The 21,277-nt window shown below is 49.0% G+C and overlaps 2 protein-coding genes across 11 annotated transcripts in view; both read right to left on the bottom strand.

The window, feature by feature from the left end:
• Nucleotides 1–148: 148 nt before the first annotated feature.
• The window catches only part of LOC124020840 (transducin-like enhancer protein 3-B), a gene marked incomplete at its 3' end in the record, with an annotated part of 55,238 nt that continues 34,109 nt past the window's right edge, over nt 149–21,277 (bottom strand). For all 9 annotated transcript variants that reach the window (XM_046336126.1, XM_046336123.1, XM_046336127.1 and 6 more), the window contains 11 exon segments: nt 149–225; nt 486–636; nt 3,521–3,668; nt 3,848–4,095; nt 7,666–7,915; nt 8,826–8,899; nt 12,564–12,736; nt 12,894–13,026; nt 16,641–16,793; nt 17,296–17,346; nt 18,191–18,313. In XM_046336126.1, the coding sequence (XP_046192082.1) occupies nt 149–225; nt 486–636; nt 3,521–3,668; nt 3,848–4,095; nt 7,666–7,915; nt 8,826–8,899; nt 12,564–12,736; nt 12,894–13,026; nt 16,641–16,793; nt 17,296–17,346; nt 18,191–18,313 (1,581 nt within the window).
• LOC124020841 lies at nt 1,639–3,494 on the bottom strand. 2 transcript variants are annotated; one of them, XR_006836158.1, is made up of 2 exons: nt 2,857–2,907; nt 1,639–2,515 (listed from the first exon to the last, which is right to left on the bottom strand). XR_006836158.1 is itself a non-coding variant. In XM_046336133.1 (2 exons), exons 1-2 carry the CDS (start codon nt 3,196–3,198, stop codon nt 1,782–1,784), a joined length of 1,011 nt encoding a protein of 336 aa, XP_046192089.1. In that variant the 5' UTR covers nt 3,199–3,494; the 3' UTR covers nt 1,639–1,781. The 2 variants fall into 2 exon arrangements, 1 of the variants encoding a protein (XP_046192089.1); XM_046336133.1 differs by lacking the exon at nt 2,857–2,907 and adding an exon at nt 2,922–3,494.

The raw sequence follows: 21,277 nt of genomic DNA, 5'->3' as shown, positions 1-21,277 counted from the left end.
TACATTTGATTTGTTGGCTTCTGATTTCCAGATTACATCTGACAGTGGTATCTGGGGTTTCCATGCTGCTGGTCATGTCCCAGGATTGTGAGCATCTATGCATGTTTGAGAGTGTGTTTATTCATGTGTGTGTTATTGATTGGAGTACCTGGAATATACTGGCACCGTATGGAGTCCTCCAGGCATTCAAGAGGTTGTCCTTCCCCGTGCTCACAAACCATTTACCTTTAAACACAGGACATGATACATGAGCTCAGAGTCCAGGTTGCCCTCACCAAGCAGGACAGGCCTGCACGGTCCACATGGTTTAAGATTTAGTAGCTAACCCAATACAACTGATGTGGGGCAGTTGGTATTACTGGTTGGTACAGTGGAAGTACCAACTAAACAACGTGGTTCAATTCCTTGAGAAAAAAGGTTTCTACACTTGAACTACATAAATACAGGTTATAAATGACTTCTAGCACCCTGGACATGTTTCTTACCACAGTAGGCGAACTTCAGCGAGAGGACGCAGCTCTCATGCAGGTGGAGCTGGTACTTGTCCGGCTTGGTGTGATGGAGAACCTCCACGTTGCTGCTCTCCATGCCCACTGCCAGCCACTCCCCTGTGGGGCAGTAGCCTAGAGAGAAGATCTGGGAGGAGACGGGAGGTGGGGGTGAACAAGGGCAAAAAGAGTGTGTGTGTGTGTGTGTGTGTGTGTGTGTGTGTGTGTGTGTGTGTGTGTGTGTGTGTGTGTGTGTGTGTGTGTGTGTGTGTGTGTGTGTGTGTTGCAACAGTACACAGCAACGGTATGTTGTCGACCCGTTCAGTACACCCCCTACGGTTTAATATGCACACGTGAACCGCAGAATTACGATACGCCTGTCATTTTCCTGTCATTTCCAACACGTGCTCATTGCGCTGCAGACTACAGGCACGTTGTACATTCAGATCCGCAGAACCAGACAGCTTGTGGTCATTAAGGGGCTCCTGAGGGCTGACAGACTTTACTCCACAGTAATGTCTCAAAATGTGGCAACCGCAGTGACAGCAACCCACTCCCCCTTAAACAACCAATGGATGATTTGCACTGACATCTCAGTAGGAAACCTCCCTAAAGGGGCCCCATGAAGAGAGAGGAAACTAAAAACAAATATTCTCTCAGCTCCCAATGTGACAATGGAGAGACAGAGAGACGCACATCTGAAGAGACACCGGCGTCAAAGCTACCTGACGGTTCACTATGTACTGGTCTGGGAGATCTATGTGTTGCAGACTCGGCCCTGACGGTTCACTATGTACTGGTCTGGGAGATCTATGGTTCACTACGGTTCACTATGTACTGGTCTGGGAGATCTATGTGTTGCAGACTCGGCCCTGACGGTTCACTATGTACTGGTCTGGGAGATCTATGTGTTGCAGACTCGGCCCTGGTCTGGGAGATCTGACGGTTCACTATGTACTGGTCTGGGAGATCTATGTGTTGCAGACTCGGCCCTGACGGTTCACTATGTACTGGTCTGGGAGATCTATGTGTTGCAGACTCGGCCCTGACAGTTCACTATGTACTGGTCTGGGAGATCTATGTGTTGCAGACTGGTCTGGCCCTGACGGTTCACTATGGTCTGGGAGATCTGGTTGGCAGTACTGGTCTGGGAGATCTATGTGTTGCAGACTCGGCCCTGACGGTTCACTATGTACTGGTCTGGCAGATCTATGTGTTGCAGACTCGGCCCTGACGGTTCACTATGTACTGGTCTGGCAGATCTATGTGTTGCAGACTCGGCCCATGTATGAGTCATACAAGCGCACACTTAGCCCTAGAATTAATGAATGCTGTGACTGAGTGGAAGCTAGAGAGACCAAATATCACAACCCCAGCCACTACAGATAACGCACAAAACACAGTGAACATCCGTGAAGCTGATGGGTTTGGGCCCCACATTGGCAAAGCACCTACAGATAACGCACAAAACACAGTGAACATCCGTGAAGCTGATGGGTTTGGGCCCCACATTGGCAAAGCACCTACAGATAACGCACAAAACATAGTGAACATCCGTGAAGCTGATGGGTTTGGGCCCCACATTGGCAAAGCACCTACAGATAACGCACAAAACACAGTGAACATCCGTGAAGCTGATGGGTTTGGGCCCCACATTGGCAAAGCACCTACAGATAACGCACAAAACATAGTGAACATCCGTGAAGCTGATGGGTTTGGGCCCCACATTGGCAAAGCACCTACAGATAACGCACAAAACACAGTGAACATCCGTGAAGCTGATGGGTTTGGGCCCCACATTGGCAAAGCACCTACAGATAACGCACAAAACATAGTGAACATCCGTGAAGCTGATGGGTTTGGGCCCCACATTGGCAAAGCACCTACAGATAACGCACAAAACACAGTGAACATCCGTGAAGCTGATGGGTTTGGGCCCCACATTGGCAAAGCACCTACAGATAACGCACAAAACACAGTGAACATCCGTGAAGCTGATGGGTTTGGGCCCCACATTGGCAAAGCACCTACAGATAACGATGAACATCCGTGAAGCTGATGGGTTTGGGCCCCAAAACAAAGCACCTACAGATAACGAAAAACATGAACATCCGTGAAGCTGATGGGTTTGGGCCCCACATTGGCAAAGCACCTACAGATAACGCACAAAACATAGTGAACATCCGTGAAGCTGATGGGTTTGGGCCCCACATTGGCAAAGCACCTACAGATAACGCACAAAACACAGTGAACATCCGTGAAGCTGATGGGTTTGGGCCCCACATTGGCAAAGCACCTACAGATAACGCACAAAACACAGTGAACATCCGTGAAGCTGATGGGTTTGGGCCCCACATTGGCAAAGCACCTACAGATAACGCACAAAACACAGTGAACATCCGTGAAGCTGATGGGTTTGGGCCCCACATCCACCTACAGATAACGCACAAAACTTAGTGAACATCCGTGAAGCTGATGGGTTTGGGCCCCAAATTGGCAAAGCACCTACAGATAACGCACAAAACATAGTGAACATCCGTGAAGCTGATGGGTTTGGGCCCCACATTGGCAAAGCACCTACAGATAACGCACAAAACATAGTGAACATCCGTGAAGCTGATGGGTTTGGGCCCCACATTGGCAAAGCACCTACAGATAACGCACAAAACACAGTGAACATCCGTGAAGCTGATGGGTTTGGGCCCCACATTGGCAAAGCACCTACAGCTTGTCAAAGTGAAGAAGCACTTTTCATTGTGTTCTCCCCTTGCTGTCAGAGAGTAGAGACAGAAACCAGGCAGTCAGTCATGTTGACATTTTTCTGAATGGAACGTTTCAGGATAAATAAAATAGTTCATTTCAAGGGTTTAAAGGGTGATGTGTTTATTTTTTTACTTAAATGTAAATATCCCGAAACCGTACCGAACGGTGGGGCCACTGTACCGTTGTATCCCCTGTGTGTGTGTGTGTGTGTGTGTGTGTGTGCGTGCGTGCGTGCGTGCGTGCGTGCGTAAACATAAATACGAGCGTACCTGGGAGGTGAAGTCATGCTGCTGGAGCTGGCGTCCCTCCCTCAGGTCCCATGAGCGGACGGTGTTGTCCAGACCTCCGGTCCACAGCTTGGTCCCGTCGTGGGAGATGTCGATACAGCTGGCGCCGTCCGTGTGGCCCTGGAACTGCCTACAACACCCAGTAAACACCATGGACTTAGCCAAGTGATTCCACTCACACTGTGGACATGTCAATGTAATCCCACTCCAATCATTATTGCTACTCCATTACTGCTAAAATCACATGGGCAGTAGTACATCCCTCCCAGCCCCAACCAGTCCTCTCCTCTCGTCAGATGGATCACTCACCTGACCAGGGTCTGGTTGTGCAGGTCCCAGACGGCGATGTTCCCATCACTGCAGCAGGAGAAGCAGACTTTGGCGTCGGGGGAGATGGCCAGTGCGTAGCAGGCGGGGGCCGAGGAGGTGAGCTCCGCCTTGATACGTGGCGTCGGAGAGGCCAGGTCCCAGATGGTCAGCGTGCTGGCCTCACCGCCCACAATCAGGGTGCGGCCATCTGGGAGGAGCTTACAGGAGCGGATGTAGTTGTCCCTGTTCTGGAGACAGAGAGGGAGCCAGTTAACATTTGGGCTTCAGCCAGTTATCGTGATAATAGCAGGTATTGTGAGACACACAAATGTATTGCTAAATATTGCTATACTGTTGGAGCTAGGAACACAGCCATTTCACTACACCCGCAATAACATCTGAGAAATATTGTATGAGACCAATAAAATGTGATTAGATTTAAAAGCAAGTGTGGCGACTCCAACCCCATTGGATGAATTGAACGGATGTGGGTGGAGCAGAGAGGATGTGGGTGGCCCCAGCGAGAGCCGCGGCCCCAGCGAGAGCCACGGCCCCGGCGAGAGCCGTGGCCCTGGCGAGAGCCGTGGCCCTAGCGAGAGAGAGCCGCAGTCATAGCGAGAGAGAGCCGCAGTCATAGCGAGAGAGAGCCGTGGCCCCAGCGAGAGCAGTGTGCAGGTTTCTTATTTTTTCTCATCTTATTCAACTATTAAAATGCACCTGCAACAAAGACGGCTCAGATGTGCCTTTGGAAGCAGGTGTGGGGATAAAAGCATCAGAGTGGGTTTGAGTAGGGCTTCCCTCGACTGTGGTGTGTGGAGCGAGACTCATTTTCAGCTTTAACAAGGGCAGAAGAGTGTTAGCTGGACTGGGTCCATGAGGCGGCTGATGTGAATGACAGATCAATAGAGGGACGGGGTTCTCAGGTGAATTAAACAGCTTGCTGATGACTATATAAGACCTGGTCACAAAGCCAGCACTCTCCCTCTGCTCCTTCCCCCTCTCCAAAGTGGCCAGGAGACAGTATCAAACTGATGAATGGGGAGGATGGGAGAATGACTAATGGGGTGGGTAATGGCAAACGGGGGCAGGACGATCAGAAGATCATTACTTTAGGTCTTTTTCAAAAACGTCACACACAGGGCCGACGAACAAGACGCTGTGCCTTGAATTATTACATTCACAAGAGCAGATGGAGGGAGAGGGTGGATGTGAGGTTCAGAGGGCTGGATGTGGGGTTCAGAGGGCTGGATGTGGGGTTCAGAGGGCTGGATGTGGGGTTCAGAGGGTTGGTTCAGAGGGTGGATGTGGGGGTTCAGAGGGCTGGATGTGGGGTTCAGAGGGCTGGATGTGGGGTTCAGAGGGCTGGATGTGGGGTTCAGAGGGTTGATGTGGGGTTCAGAGGGCTGGATGTGGGGTTCAGAGGGCTGGATGTGGGGTTCAGAGGGCTGGATGTGGGGTTCAGAGGGCTGGATGTGGGGTTCAGAGGGCTGGATGTGGGGTTCAGAGGGTTGGTTCAGAGGGTGGATGTGGGGTTCAGAGGGCTGGTTCAGAGGGTGGATGTGGGGTTCAGAGGGCTGGATGTGGGGTTCAGAGGGCTGGATGTGGGGTTCAGAGGGCTGGATGTGGGGTTCAGAGGGCTGGATGTGGGGTTCAGAGGGTTGGTTCAGAGGGTGGATGTGGGGTTCAGAGGGCTGGTTCAGAGGGTGGATGTGGGGTTCAGAGGGTTGATGTGGGGTTCAGAGGGTTGATGTGGGGTTCAGAGGGCTGGATGTGGGGTTCAGAGGGCTGGATGTGGGGTTCAGAGGGCTGGATGTGGGGTTCAGAGGGTTGATGTGGGGTTCAGAGGGTTGATGTGGGGTTCAGAGGGCTGGATGTGGGGTTCAGAGGGCTGGATGTGGGGTTCAGAGGGTTGATGTGGGGTTCAGAGGGCTGGATGTGGGGTTCAGAGGGTTGATGTGGGGTTCAGAGGGCTGGATGTGGGGTTCAGAGGGCTGGATGTGGGGTTCAGAGGGCTGGATGTGGGGTTCAGAGGGTTGATGTGGGGTTCAGAGGGTGGATGTGGGGGTTCAGAGGGTTGATGTGGGGTTCAGAGGTTTGGTTCAGAGGGTGGATGTGGGGTTCAGAGGGTGGATGTGGGGTTCAGAGGGTTGATGTGGGGTTCAGAGGTTTGGTTCAGAGGGTGGATGTGGGGTTCAGAGGGCTGGATGTGGGGTTCAGAGGGTTGATGTGGGGTTCAGAGGGTGGATGTGCGGTTCAGAGGGTGGATGTGGGGTTCAGAGGGTGGATGTGGGGTTCAGAGGGTTGATGTGGGGGTTCAGAGGGTTGGTTCAGAGGGTTGATGTGGGGTTCAGAGGGTGGATGTGGGGTTCAGAGGGTTGGTTCAGAGGGTTGATGTGGGGTTCAGAGGGTGGATGTGGGGTTCAGAGGGTGGATGTGGGGTTCAGAGGGTGGATGTGGGGTTCAGAGGGTGGATGTGGGGTTCAGAGGGTTGATGTGGGGGTTCAGAGGGTTGATGTGGGGGTTCAGAGGGTTGGTTCAGAGGGTTGATGTGGGGTTCAGAGGGTGGATGTGGGGTTCAGAGGGTGGATGTGGGGTTCAGAGGGTTGATGTGGGGGTTCAGAGGGTTGGTTCAGAGGGTTGGTTCAGAGGGTTGATGTGGGGTTCAGAGGGTGGATGTGGGGTTCAGAGGGTTGATGTGGGGTTCAGAGGGCTGGATGTGGGGTTCAGAGGGCTGGATGTGGGGTTCAGAGGGTTGATGTGGGGTTCAGAGGGTGGATGTGGGGTTCAGAGGGCTGGATGTGGGGTTCAGAGGGCTGGATGTGGGGTTCAGAGGGTTGATGTGGGGTTCAGAGGGTTGGTTCAGAGGGTTGATGTGGGGTTCAGAGGGTGGATGTGGGGTTCAGAGGGCTGGATGTGGGGTTCAGAGGGCTGATGTGCGGTTCAGAGGGTGGATGTGGGGTTCAGAGGGTGGATGTGTGGTTCAGAGGGTGGATGTGCGGTTCAGAGGGTGGATGTGCGGTTCAGAGGGTGGATGTGTGTTTCAGAGGGCTGGATGTGGGGTTCAGAGGGCTGGTTCAGAGGGTGGATGTGGGGGTTCAGAGTGCTGAATGTGGGGTTCAGAGGGTGGATGTGGGGGTTCAGAGGGCTGAAGGTAGCGGTATAAAGTACTTAAGTAAGAAATACTTTGAAGTACTACTTAAGTTGTTTTTTGGGGGCATCTGTACTTTACTATTTATATTTTCTACTCCACTATATTCCTAATGAAAATAACGTACTTTCTACGCCATACATACAGTACGAAACATTTTGAATGCTTAGCAGGACAGGAAAATGGTCTAATTCAAGCACAGAGAAAATCCCTGGTTATACATCAGGCCTATGAAGAGCATCCTCTGTGCCCATCAGTGGGCTTGATATCTCAGTCCATGTCTAATGATAACCGTCACAGTATCATCTCAGATACAAGGCTAGCTAGTTCAGCATGGCTATCCTGTTAGCTAGCACACAGCCCAGCCAACCTAAGTTATAGCCTTCGTCCCACATTGTCTGTAGTTATGCCTTACACCATTATAACAATGATATGATCATTCAGCAGATGGCTTTATCCAGTGACAGTCATCCAGTTGAAACAGCACCAGTCAAAAGTCTGGACACACCTACTCATGACAGGGGTCTTCTTTATTTGGACTATTTTCTACATTGTAGAATAATAGTGAAGACATCAACATTATGAAATAACACATATGGAATCATGTAGTAACCAAAAAAAGAAAAACCCTTGAATGAGTAGGTGCGTCCAAACGCTAACGGCTCCTTACCAGGCAGTCCAGTTGGGACACGGGACTCTTGCTGCCCGGCTGGCTGATGTCCCAGATCTTAACGCAGCCCTTGCCACCGGTGTAGACGTGGCGCGTGGGGTTGCTGATGGTGACGGCACACACCACCTCGCCGTGGCTCAGCGTGTTGATCTGGCGAGCGTGGCGTGGGATGCCCGGGCCTATGAGAGCGTCCGGGGGAAAGGGCACCGGCTGCATCTGGCCGTCGGCGCTCACATGAAAGGAGTAGGCACTACCGTGGGGAGAAAGGGCAGTTGTTTTGAGACTAAATGAAACATGAAAGGAGTAGGCACTACCGTGGGGAGAAAGGGCAGTTGTTTTGAGACTAAATGAAACATGAAAGGAGTAGGCACTACCGTGGGGAGAAAGGGCAGTTGTTTTGAGACTAAATGAAACATGAAAGGAGTAGGCACTACCGTGGGGAGAAAGGGCAGTTGTTTTGAGACTAAATGAAACATGGAAGGAGTAGGCACTACCGTGGGGAGAAAGGGCAGTTGTTTTGAGACTAAATGAAACATGAAAGGAGTAGGCACTACCGTGGGGAGAAAGGGCAGTTGTTTTGAGACTAAATGAAACATGGAAGGAGTAGGCACTACCGTGGGGAGAAAGGGCAGTTGTTTTGAGACTAAATGAAACATGGAAGGAGTAGGCACTACCGTGGGGAGAAAGGGCAGTTGTTTTGAGACTAAATGAAACATGAAAGACTAAATGAGAAAGAGCAGTTGTTTTGAGACTAAATGAAACATGGAAGGAGTAGGCACTACCGTGGGGAGAAAGGGCAGTTGTTTTGAGACTAAATGAAACATGGAAGGAGTAGGCACTACCGTTTTGAGACTAAATGGGGGGAGAAAGGGCAGTTGTTTTGAGACTAAATGAAACATGGAAGGACCGTAGGCACTACCGTGGGGAGAAAGCAGTTGTTTTGAGACTAAATGAAACATGGAAGGAGTAGACTACCGTGGGGAGAAAGGGCAGTTGTTTTGAGACTAAATGAAACATGGAAGGAGTAGGCACTACCGTGGGGAGAAAGGGCAGTTGTTTTGAGACTAAATGAAACATGGAACCAAAATGTTGGACTTGACCTGTGATTGTCAGGCTCTCGTGATTAACAGTTTAAACAAAGAGTGGGTTTGGAGACTTACGGTTTCCCTCCAGAGATGGATGTGAGACTGGCTTGCAGGCCTGGTCTCATGTGGGAGTGAGGGTCAAACCCCGCCTGGGAAAACAGACAGCATGTTAACATGAACAAACAGTGGAAAGCCTATCCATGCAGCCAACATGTCCAAACAGGAAACGTAGCATCACTGCCTCTGTAGTGTCAAATAAGACAGGGTTACTCTAGTACCATTTCAGAAGGTCCGATCACATAAATGTCCTACGTGGAAAAACCCCCACCTCACAACCCAATGCCACCCAAAACAGTTCACACACATCTTGTTGGCAGAGAGGTAGTTTTGTAGTTTTAAGTTACATTGTTCGCAATTCTATACACGTTGCATTGGACAGAGATTTTTGTTGCTGTTTTAAAGCTCATTTCCTGCAATTCTAGGTATTTTTCCAGGCCTGGTTTACATTTATAAACTAGGCGGTTCAGACCGTATACAACAGTTATGACAACACATGTTTTTACTGCTCTAATTATGTTGGTAACCAGTTTATAATAGCAATAAGGCACCTCTGGGGTTTGTGATATATGGCCAATATACCGCGGCTAAGGGCTGTGTTCAGGCACTACGCATTGCGTCGTTCATGAGAACAGCCCAAGTCGTGGTATATTGGCCACATACCACACCCTCTTGGCTCTTATTGCTTAATTAAACGATACCAGGGGTCGAAGCCTGACCTAGTTCAGTAGTACTAGTAGAAACCCGCGGTCCGTATTGAACCAGTTATGAGTATGTGGGACACAAGAGGAATTCTGACTGTCATTTCATACAGTGCTGTGGATTCTACATTCCTTCACCCAGGTTTGTGGTAACGGTGTAAAAGGGGAGATGCTAATGCTAATGAGAGCCTGGGAGATTCACACACACACAAGTGTTTTGACAGAGTTGTTATTCCCCTCCCTTGTAGCACCACACATCAAAGCAGTGGAGTTAGGCAATAGAAACCTTGGAGTTAGCTAACAATTTACACAGAGGAGAGAAATTATTTATGTATTTCTAAAGAAATATTGAAAAAGTGAACTATTGAAATAGGAAATTCATTGTAAATTGGCTGCTAGTCATATTAGCATAAGTCTTTCAGCCGACAGCCGTGTTGGCCAACTCAACGGTGGCGCTGCGGAGACATGTAATATATAGTGAGACGTGAGTCTGATGTACGTTTGCATGTGTGTGTTTGAGTGAACACCTTTTCTTTCTCTTCCTGTGTTGTATTAGTAACTGTAACCTGTGTTGTATTAGTAACTGTAGCCTGTGTTGTATTAGTAACTGTAGCCTGTGTTGTATTAGTAACTGTAGCCTGTGTTGTATTAGTAACTGTAGCCTGTAGTAACTGTAGCCTGTGTTGTATTAGTAACTGTAGCCTGTGTTGTATTAGTAACTGTAGCCTGTGTTGTATTAGTAACTGTAGCCTGTGTTGTATTAGTAACTGTAGCCTGTGTTGTATTAGTAACTGTAGCCTGTGTTGTATTAGTAACTGTAGCCTGTGTTGTATTAGTAACTGTAGCCTGTGTTGTATTAGTAACTGTAGCCTGTGTTGTATTAGTAACTGTAGCCTGTGTTGTATTAGTAACTGTAGCCTGTGTTGTATTAGTAACTGTAGCCTGTGTTGTATTAGTAACTGTAGCCTGTGTTGTATTAGTAACTGTAGCCTGTGTTGTATTAGTAACTGTAGCCTGTGTTGTATTAGTAACTGTAGCCTGTGTTGTATTAGTAACTGTAGCCTGTGTTGTATTAGTAACTGTAGCCTGTGTTGTATTAGTAACTGTAGCCTGTGTATTAGTAACTGTAGCCTGTGTTATTAGTAACTGTAGCCTGTGTATTAGTAACTGTAGCCTGTGTTGTATTAGTAACTGTAGCCTGTGTTGTATTAGTAACTGTAGCCTGTGTTGTATTAGTAACTGTAGCCTGTGTTGTATTAGTAACTGTAGCCTGTGTTGTATTAGTAACTGTAGCCTGTATCGTATTAGTAACTGTAGCCTGTATCGTATTAGTAACTGTAGCCTGTGTTGTATTAGTAACTGTAGCCTGTGTGACTGTGTCGTATTAGTAACTGTAGCCTGTGTTGTATTAGTAACTGTAGCCTGTGTTGTATTAGTAACTGTAGCCTGTGTTGTATAACTGTAGCCTGTAGTAACTGTAGCCTGTGTTGTATTAGTAACTGTAGCCTGTGTGTGTCGTATTAGTAACTGTAGCCTGTGTTGTATTAGTAACTGTAGCCTGTGTTGTATTAGTAACTGTAGCCTGTGTTGTGTGTAGCCTGTATTAGTAACTGTAGCCTGTGTTGTATTAGTAACTGTAGCCTGTGTTGTATTAGTAACTGTAGCCTGTGTTGTATTAGTAACTGTAGCCTGTGTTGTATTAGTAACTGTAGCCTGTGTTGTATTAGTAACTGTAGCCTGTGTTGTATTAGTAACTGTAGCCTGTGTTGTATTAGTAACTGTAGCCTGTGTTGTATTAGTAACTGTAGCCTGTGTTGTATTAGTAACTGTAGCCTGTGTTGTATTAGTAACTGTAGCCTGTGTTGTATTAGTAACTGTAGCCTGTGTTGTATTAGTAACTGTAGCCTGTGTTGTATTAGTAACTGTAGCCTGTGTCGTATTAGTAACTGTAGCCTGTGTCGTATTAGTAACTGTAGCCTGTGTTGTATTAGTAACTGTAGCCTGTGTTGTATTAGTAACTGTAGCCTGTATCGTATTAGTAACTGTAGCCTGTGTGACTGTGTCGTATTAGTAACTGTAGCCTGTGTGACTGTGTCGTATTAGTAACTGTAGCCTGTGTCGTATTAGTAACTGTAACCTGTGTTGTATTAGTAAATGTAGCCTGTGTGACTGTGTCGTATTAGTAACTGTAGCCTGTGTTGTATTAGTAACTGTAGCCTGTGTCGTATTAGTAACTGTAGCCTGTGTGACTGTGTCATATTAGTAACTGTAGCCTGTGTGACTGTATCATATTAGTAACTGTAGCCTGTGTGACTGTGTCGTATTAGTAACTGTAGCCTGTGACTGTGTCGTATTAGTAACTGTAGCCTGTGTGACTGTGTCGTATTAGTAACTGTAGCCTGTGTGACTGTGTCGTATTAGTAACTGTAGCCTGTGTGATTGTGTTGTATTAGTAACTGTAGCCTGTGTTGTATTAGTAACTGTAGCCTGTGTGACTGTGTCGTATTAGTAACTGTAGCCTGTGTGACTGTCGTGTTAGTAACTGTAGCCTGTGTGACTGTGTCGTATTAGTAACTGTAGCCTGTGTGACTGTGTTGTATTAGTAACTGTAGCCTGTGTGACTGTTGTGTTAGTAACTGTATCCTGTGTGACTGTTTCGTGTTAGTAACTGTAGCCTGTGTGACTGTTGTGTTAGTAACTGTATCCTGTGTGACTGTTGTGTTAGTAACTGTATCCTGTGTGACTGTTGTGTTAGTAACTGTATCCTGTGTGACTGTTGTGTTAGTAACTGTAGCCTGTGTCGTATTAGTAACTGTATTCTGTGTGACTGTGTCGTATTAGTAACTGTATCCTGTGTGACTGTTGTGTTAGTAACTGTATCCTGTGTGACTGTTGTGTTAGTAACTGTATCCTGTGTGACTGTTGTGTTAGTAACTGTAGCCTGTGTCGTATTAGTAACTGTATCCTGTGTGACTGTTGTGTTAGTAACGGTGTATAGGGAAGAGAGGCTGAATGTGAGTATGTGAGGTGAAGGGGGAGTTTTAGGGGAGCGTACCATGGGCGAGCGTCCGTACGCAGCAGCGGCCACGCTCATCTGGGGGGAGATGTGGAGGCCGGCGTAGACCCCGGGGCTGGTCAGGGAGCCGTTCATCTCATGGTGGCCCATCATGGCGAAGGGCGTGGCGTAGGAGCCAGCTATGGACAAAGGGGTACGCAGGGCTGGAGCAGCTGGAGAGAGGGAGGAGAGAGACCGTAAGAACAACTGATTCTGTCATAGGCAAATGGGCAGAGCTACAAGGAAGTTATTTTCATGTTAATCTATTTGTGGTTAGCGGGCGACTGTGTTTGTATACATGTGGGTATGAGTGTGTGTGTGAGGACTTACCCAGTGCCTCCATGCCCGAGGGCTTGCCCATGATGGGCCGTAGACCAGGGGTGGTGCTGGTGCCTGGTGTGGGGGCATCGTTACGAGGTGTGGGGGTGTTAGACTTCAGGCCCGGCGTGGATGATTTATCATTCTGACAGAGAGACTTGGTGTGATTAATGTTGCTTTATTCCAGCATGTTCCATTGTAATTCTAAATGATGTCAATCACAAAGCAATAGAACCCCCACCCACCCAACCAGATCGCTGGCAACCCACCCACCCAACCAGATCACTGGCAACCCACCCACCCAACCAGATCACTGGCAACCCACCCACCCAACCAGATCACTGGCAACCCACCCACCCAACCAGATCGCTGGCAACCCACCCACCCAACCAGATCGCAGGCAACCCACCCACCCAACCAGATCGCTGGCCACCCACCCAACCAGATCGCAGGCAACCCACCCACCCAACCAGATCGCTGGCAACCCACCCACCCAACCAGATCGCTGGCAACCCACCCACCCAACCAGATCCTGGCAACCCACCCACCCAACCAGATCAACTGGCAACCCACCCACCAACCAGATCAACCCACCCACCCAACCAGATGGCAACCCACCCACCCAACCAGATCAACTGGCAACCCACCCAACCAGATCGCCAACCCACCCACCCAACCAGATCAACTGGCACCCACCCACCCAACCAGATGAAACCACCCACCCAACCAGATCAACTGGCACCCCCCAACCAGATCGCAGGCAACCCACCCACCCAAACAGATGAAATCAACTGGCACCCACCCACCCAACCAAACCCAAACCAGATGAAATGACCCAACCAGATCACTGGCACCCCCCACCCAACTGAACAAACTGAAATCAACTGGCACCCCCAAACAAACTGAAATCAACTGGCACCCCCCCCCCCCAAACAAACTGAAATCAACTGGCACCCCCAAACAAACTGAAATCAACTGGCACCCCCCACCCCCCCCCAAACAAACTGAAATCAACTGGCACCCCCCAAACAAACTGAAATCAACTGGCACCCCCCAACAAGATGAAATCAACTGGCACCCCCAAACAAACTGAAATCAACTGGCACCCCCCCAAACAAACTGAAATCAACTGGCACCCCCCAACAAGATGAAATCAACTGGCACCCCCAAACAAACTGAAATCAACTGGCACCCCCCACTCCCCCCAAACAAACTGAAACCAACTGGCACCCCCCCAAACAAACTGAAATCAACTTGATCCCCCACCAACAAGATGAAACCAACTGGCACCCCCAAAACAAACTGAAATCAACTGGCACCCCCCAACAAGATAAAACCAACTGGCACCCCCAAACAAACTGAAATCAACTGGCACCCCCCCCCCCCCCCTCCAACAAACTGAAATCAACTGGCACCCCCCAAACAAACTGAAATCAACTGGCACCCCCAAACAAACTGAAATCAACTTGTATCCCCCAACAAGATGAAATCAACTGGCACCCCCCCCCCCAAACAAACTGAAATCAACTTGCATCCCCCCAACAAGATGAAACCTGGCACCCCCCAACAAACTGAAATCAACTTGCACCCCCCCCAACAACCAAGATGGGAAATAAAGACAATGAAAAAAACAAACTGAAATCAACTTGCAAAATCAACCCCACCCAAGCAGCTACCAAGAGACAGGGAAATAAAGACAATGAAAAAAATACCAATAATGTATGAGAGAGACAGGGAGAGAGAGACAGGGAGAGAGAGACAGGGAGAGAGAGACAGGGAGAGAGAGACAGGGAGAGAGAGACAGGGAGAGAGAGACAGGGAGAGAGAGACAGGGAGAGAGAGACAGGGAGAGAGAGACAGGGAGAGAGAGACAGGGAGAGAGAGACAGGGAGAGAGAGACAAATAGAACATGTATTGAGAGACAGGGGGCGAGAGGGACAAACAGAAACCAACGACCAAATCCTAAAATAACTGAACCGCTTGCCCCAAAACTCCAGTGACAATTTGAGTGTTGAGCTGAACATAATCCAATCGACTAGTGCCAGTTCATTAGAACCCTGTGGGGCCACATACACCTCTATTAAAGACTGGCCTGTCAGAGCCCTAACATCCAAGATGGTGGTCCTTCTTTAACCCTAGTTTCCCTTTAATCTGCATCCCTCCCTGGACCTAAACATGAGTCCTGACTAGTAAAACACGTTATCATATCCAAGATGGTGGTCCTTCTTTAACCCTCGTTTCCCTTTAATCTGCATCCCTCCCTGGACCTAAACATGAGTCCTGACTAGTAAAACACGTTATCATATCCAAGATGGTGGTCCTTCTTTAACCCTCGTTTCCCTTTAATCTGCATCCCTCCCTGGACCTAAACATGAGTCCTGACTAGTTAAACACATTATCACATCCCTGGACCTAAACATGAGTCCTGACTAGTAAAACACATTATCACAGCCAAGATCTCTGTAGTTTGCTCCCTGACTAGACCAGTAATTAAGCACATTGACATGGGGACTGGTAAGGGAAGGAGGGATGGGAGAAAGAGAGATGGAGGGTGGGACAGAGAGAGGAGAGAGAGAGATGGAGGGTGGGACAGAGAGAGAGAGAAACAGACACAGAGAGGGACAGAGAGAGAGAGAGAGACAGACACAGACAGAGAGACAGACAGAGAGAGAGAGACAGACACAGACAGAGAGAGAGAGACAGACAGAGAGAGACAGACAGAGAGAGAGAGAGACAGAGCAATCTCCCTGTCATTGCCCCGGTTTATTTACGATCCGGGGCTGGGAAAGCAATGAACATTTATTCTGCCTGCCATAAAGGATATTGAAAGGAGCAGAGCACTGCGTCTCCTCTCCAGCCCCCCAACCCTCATTCAGCAGTTTAATCGCCCCACTTCCTCCCATGTATGAACCACTCACACTCACCCCTTGTCTATTGTTTTCCCCCTACCCCCCCCCTTTCCCATTTCTCACACACACTCACCCCTTGTCTATTGTCCCCCCCCTTTCTCATTTCTCACACACACTCACCCCTTGTCTATTGTCCCCCCCAGTTTCTCACACACACTCACCCCTCGTCTATTGTCCCCCCCTTTCCAGTTTCTCACACACACTCACCCCTTGTCTATTGTCCCCTCCCCCTTTCCAGTTTCTCACACACACTCACCCCTTGTCTATTGTCCCCCCCCCCTTTTCCAGTTTCTCACACACACTCACCCCTTGTCTATTGTCCCCCCCTTTCCAGTTTCTCACACACACTCACCCCTTGTCTATTGTCCCCCCCTTTCCAGTTTCTCACACACACTCACCCCTTGTCTATTGTCCCCCCCCTTTCCAGTTTCTCACTCACACTCACCCCTTGTCTATTGTTTTCTCCTACCCCCCTTTTCCTGTTTCTCACTCACTCACCCCTTGTCTATTGTCCCCCCCCCTTTCCAGTTTCTCACACACACTCACCCCTTGTCTATTGTCCCCCCCCTTTCCAGTTTCTCACACACTCACCCCTTGTCTATTGTTTTCCCCTACCCCCCTTTTCCTGTTTCTCACTCACACTCACCCCTTGTCTATTGTCCCCCCCCTTTCCAGTTTCTCACACACACTCACCCCTTGTCTATTGTCCCCCCCCCCTTTCCCGTTTCTCACACACACTCACCCCTTGTCTATTGTCCCCCCCTTTCCCGTTTCTCACACACACTCACCCCTTGTCTATTGTTTTCCCCTACCCCCCCCCCTTTCCCATTTCTCACACACACACACTCACGTGGGCGTGGTCCTTGGCTTTGGAGGAGGGCGTGCTGCCGGAGGAGGCCACGGAGGCGGGGCTGTTGGGGGCGTCCTTCTTTAGGGCCCGTGATTTGTCCAGACCGTTTTCTGGAGGAGAATGGGCGGGGCTAGCCCTGGGAGTGGCTGGGTCCTAGAGAGAGAACAAGACAAAAGTGATGAGTGAGAGGAAGAGAGCGAGAGAATGGAAACACGCTGGAACATGTACATGAAGGTCAAACAATCCCAGGACACATGCAAACACAGATGCACTTAGTTTCTCCTCTGTCTCCATCACACTAGGGGTTCCATCCCCTCTAGGTTTCTGTGAAAAGCATTTCTTTGTATAAGCATGTCTGTGTACAATAAAGGTTCTCTTTGGTACACATACACACACAAGTGGATGTTACACACAACCACACAGCTCCGTTTCCTTCTTTATGTTAGGGGAGGTTACCCTGGTGACCTTAGTGAGGGTGTGACAGCTGTTAAGGTCTCTGTCAGCTCTGGTTCCTCAACAAAGACACCAGTGTTCAGTCACTAGCTACCAGAGAGACCGGGTAGAATGTGGCTCTGCAACTCAACCACACTAACATACCAACACACTCATACGTGGCCACTCAAACACACACATGCAAGGGACCAGCTGCTCTCACCTCATTGGACACATCCACGACCAGGTCGTCACTTTTGTCTCCATCGCTATCCTGTTGAGAGACAGTGTTAGACATGTACGTATGTATGTATGTATGTACGTATGTATGTATGTATGTATGTACGTATGTATGTATGTATGTATGTATGTATGTATGTATGTATGTATGTATGTATGTATGTATGTATGTATGTATGTATGTATGTATGTATGTATGTATGTATGTATGTATGTATGTATGTATGTATGTATGTATGTATGTATGTATGTATGTATGTATGTATGTATGTATGTATGTATGTATGTATGTATGTATGTATGTATGTATGTGTGTATGTATGCGTGTATGTATGCGTGTATGTATGTGTATGTGTGTGTGTATGTGTGTATGTATGTATGTGTGTGTGTGTGCGCGTGTGTACGTGTGTGTATACGCGTGTATGTGTGTGTATGTGTGTGTATGTGTGTGTATGTATGTGTGTATGTATGTGTGTGTATGTATGTATGTATGTATGTATGTGTGTATGTATGCATGTATGCGTGTATGTATGCATGTATGTGTGCATGTATGTGTGCATGTATGTGTGCATGTATGTATGTGTGTGTATGTGTGTGTGCGCGTGTGTACGTGTGTGTGTATGTGTGTATGTGTGTGTGTGTGTGTGTGTGTGTGTGTGTGTGTGTGTGTGTGTGTGTGTGTGTGTGTGTGTGTGTGTGTGTGTGTGTGTGTGTGTGTGTGTGTGTGTGTGTGTGTGTGTGTGTGTGTGTGTGTGTGTGTGTGTGTGCGCGTGTGTGTGTATGCGCGTGTGTGTGTGTGTGTGCGTATGTATGCGTGTGTGTGTGCGTGTGCGTGTGCGTGTGTGTGTGTGTATGTATGTGTGTGCACTCCCACTCACGTATCTGCTCATAGCGTCCTTCTCCTCCACCTTGCGTTTCTTGGAGTCCATGCTATAATCAGAGGAACTGCGGTGTTTATCGCTGGCTGCACGCAGGCTGTCCGACGGAGACACAGAGTTATTCTGGAACAACACGCAGACACACAGACGAGGAACCATGTCAGTCACAGGAGGCTTCCCATGTAACAAAACGTCTAGGAGAAAAGTGCTCTGTTAGTTTAGGTCTTGTAGTGTGTCTTTGTGCTGTAGAAACAGCCATCTTAGAGGGGAGAGCTGCCAGGCCACCGATGGGGCTTTACCAAAGTCCTTCAAACACACACCCCTTGACAGAGCTAAACCTCCCCTCAGAGTAGAGGATATTAACAAGCACCATGATGCATTAGTGGGGGACAGGCAGTGAGCATGACTGAGTGAACCCAGGAGACAAACTGCACAGACTCATCTTCTCCCAGCATTCCATTGACTGAGGCTGTTGACACACAATGCAGAACTTGTTTTCCTGTCCTCCTCCTGCTATCCCTCCAAAATTGCATGAGTTATGTTACGGGTCTCATTACCATCCCCCCTAGACTGTCGGGCCAAAAGGGATTCGTAACACACACACACACACACACACACACACACACACACACACACACACACACACACACACACACACACACACACACACACACACACACACACACACACACACACACACACACACACACACACACACACACACACACACACACACACACACACACAATCAGAAAGGAAAACACCAGGTGAACAGTGGGTCTTTCTCCAGAGCTGCTGGGCTGAACGGATGACTGCTGGAGAGTGGACTGGTGTGGTGAGTTCTGACCTCACACAGGTCAGCACCTTGCCAGGACCACTCAGTGGTTATACAGTACAAAAACAAGTAGCGAGGGAGGGACAGGAAACTGACTAAACCACAGGGATTGAATGACAGGAGAGACCGAGTGAGTGAGAGCACAGAAGGAACGTTGACAAAGAGCAAACAGAAACTGGCGAGAAAAAGTAGAGCAGGAAAGTTGTTGAAAAAGAGGAAGTGAAAGAAAAAAGGCAGCTGGCATCCAATGAGAGGCCAGTAGTGAGGCAGCTGGCATCCAATGAGAGGCCAGTAGTGAGGAAGCTGGCATCCAATGAGAGGCCAGTAGTGAGGCAGCTGGCATCCAATGAGAGGCCAGTAGTGAGGGCATCCAATGAGAGGCCAGTAGTGAGGAAGCTGGCATCCAATGAGAGGCCAGTAGTGAGGAAGCTAGGCCAGTAGTGAGGCAGCTGGCATCCAATGAGGCCAGTAGTGAGGAAGCTGGCATCCAATGAGAGGCCAGTAGTGAGGAAGCTGGCATCCAATGAGGCCAGTAGTGAGGAAGCTGGCATCCAATGAGGCCAGTAGTGAGGAAGCTGGCATCCAATGAGAGGCCAGTAGTGAGGAAGCTGGCATCCAATGAGAGGCCAGTAGTGAGGAAGCTAGGCCAGTAGTGAGGCATCATCAATGAGAGGCCAGTAGTGAGGCAGCTGGCATCCAATGAGAGGCCAGTAGTGAGGAAGCTGGCATCCAATGAGAGGTCAGTAGTGAGGAAGCTGGCATCCAATGAGAGGCCAGTAGTGAGTGATCCAATGAGAGAGTAGTGAGGAAGCAGCGTAGGGGGCATCATCAATGAGAGACCAGTCGTGAGTCAGCTGGCATCCAATGAGAGACCAGTCGTGAGGCAGCTGGCATCCAATGAGAGGCCAGTAGTGAGGAAGCTAGCATCCAATGAGAGGCCAGTAGTGAGGGAGCTGGCATCCAATGAGACCAGTAGTGAGGCAGCGGGGGGGGGGGGGGTTAGGCTGGCACTGCCAGGGTGGCACTGGGCCCTCCATGCCAAGCCCACACACTCAGTCAGCCTTTCCTTCCCCGCAGAGACAGAGACGACAAGAGCTGCCCATTTGAACCCCTCACCCATGTCCACTGAGAAAGAAGAAACGAACGACAGCGAGAGTAAAGAAATAAAAGTAGAGAGAGAGAAAAGAAGAGACAGGGCCTTGTGGTTGGCAGACAGAACGAGAGAGAGGATGTGGTTGGGCAGCGTTGGGGTGCCCCCTTCAGAAGGCCTTTCTAGGCAACATACCCTCGTCTTGGCTGCTGCACAAAGGAATCTGACTCTTCGTGACTAAGCCAAACCCTCCATTCTCCCCCTCCCCTTTCCCCCATCCCGGCTCTAAATATGTACATGAATGTTGCCATTGTGGCGCCAAAATGCGCAGCTTCTCTTTTGGAGAGGATAAAAGGAGAGAGACAAATAGAGGTGGATTGGCCTGAGGGGTTGAAAGAGGGGTGGTGGGGTGGGTAACTAGCTAGCTACCTCCCTCCCAGGCCCCCTCTCTCTGAGGTTGTGTGTGTTATGGGTTTTACTATCCATGTGGGTATCAGAAGTCCTTAAGGTGTCAGCATGCTTCAGTTCGGCAGGCTGATGGCTGTAGTCGACTAGGCCAACAGAACGAGTGTGTTTGCATACTCCCTTAAAGACATTCCCTTGAAAAAAAGTAGGAAAAAAATGCCAATAGTACAGCTTGTCCATTGTGAGACACCGTAGCCAGTATACACTTCCTCAAGTAAGAATTAACAGGCCTTAAGAAAAAAATGTGCCCGAAAAGCCCCAAAATTTTGTCATAGTACATGTATAAACTCTTCTGAAGTGTTCCGTCTGGGAAGCACGCGGACACCTTTACAAGGATAGTAAAAACAAGGACAATTCTGACAATTGGGGACATTTGGCTGGCCCCCACAAGGGAGGGATTGGGTTTCCAGTTAGGATTGGCTTTAAGGTTAGAATTAGGTTTAGGGCACATATCATTTGAATGGGAATACATCGTTTGGTCCCAACAAGGACAGTAAAACAACTGTGTGCATCTGTCTGTCTAATACACAGGGGCTTTTTAAAGCCTGATTAACAGACTGGATAACCTCAGACGCCTCCTATCAGGTGACCTGAGACAACAGGACAGGAAGGGAGGAAGCGATGGAGGGAGATGAGGGAGGGCAGTGGAGTTAGCATTAGCACTGCTAATCGCAGGGGCCCAGTTTCATTCCCTTCA

The sequence above is a fragment of the Oncorhynchus gorbuscha genome, unplaced genomic scaffold (genome assembly GCF_021184085.1).
Source record: "Oncorhynchus gorbuscha isolate QuinsamMale2020 ecotype Even-year unplaced genomic scaffold, OgorEven_v1.0 Un_scaffold_935, whole genome shotgun sequence".
Classification (NCBI taxonomy): domain Eukaryota; kingdom Metazoa; phylum Chordata; class Actinopteri; order Salmoniformes; family Salmonidae; genus Oncorhynchus; species Oncorhynchus gorbuscha.
Note: the sequence above shows the minus strand (reverse complement) of the source record. Positions and strands in the feature narration are given on the sequence as shown.

Bases quoted from the DNA above. Each gene is read 5' to 3' on its own strand.
- LOC124020841 (XM_046336133.1), bottom strand. From the start codon at position 3,198: ATGTGGGGCCCAAACCCATCAGCTTCACGGATGTTCACTGTGTTTTGT. The intron at 2,516-2,921 runs GTGGATGTGGGG...CGTTATCTGTAG, and splicing joins GTTTTGTGCGTTATCTGTAG to GTGCTTTGCCAATGTGGGGC.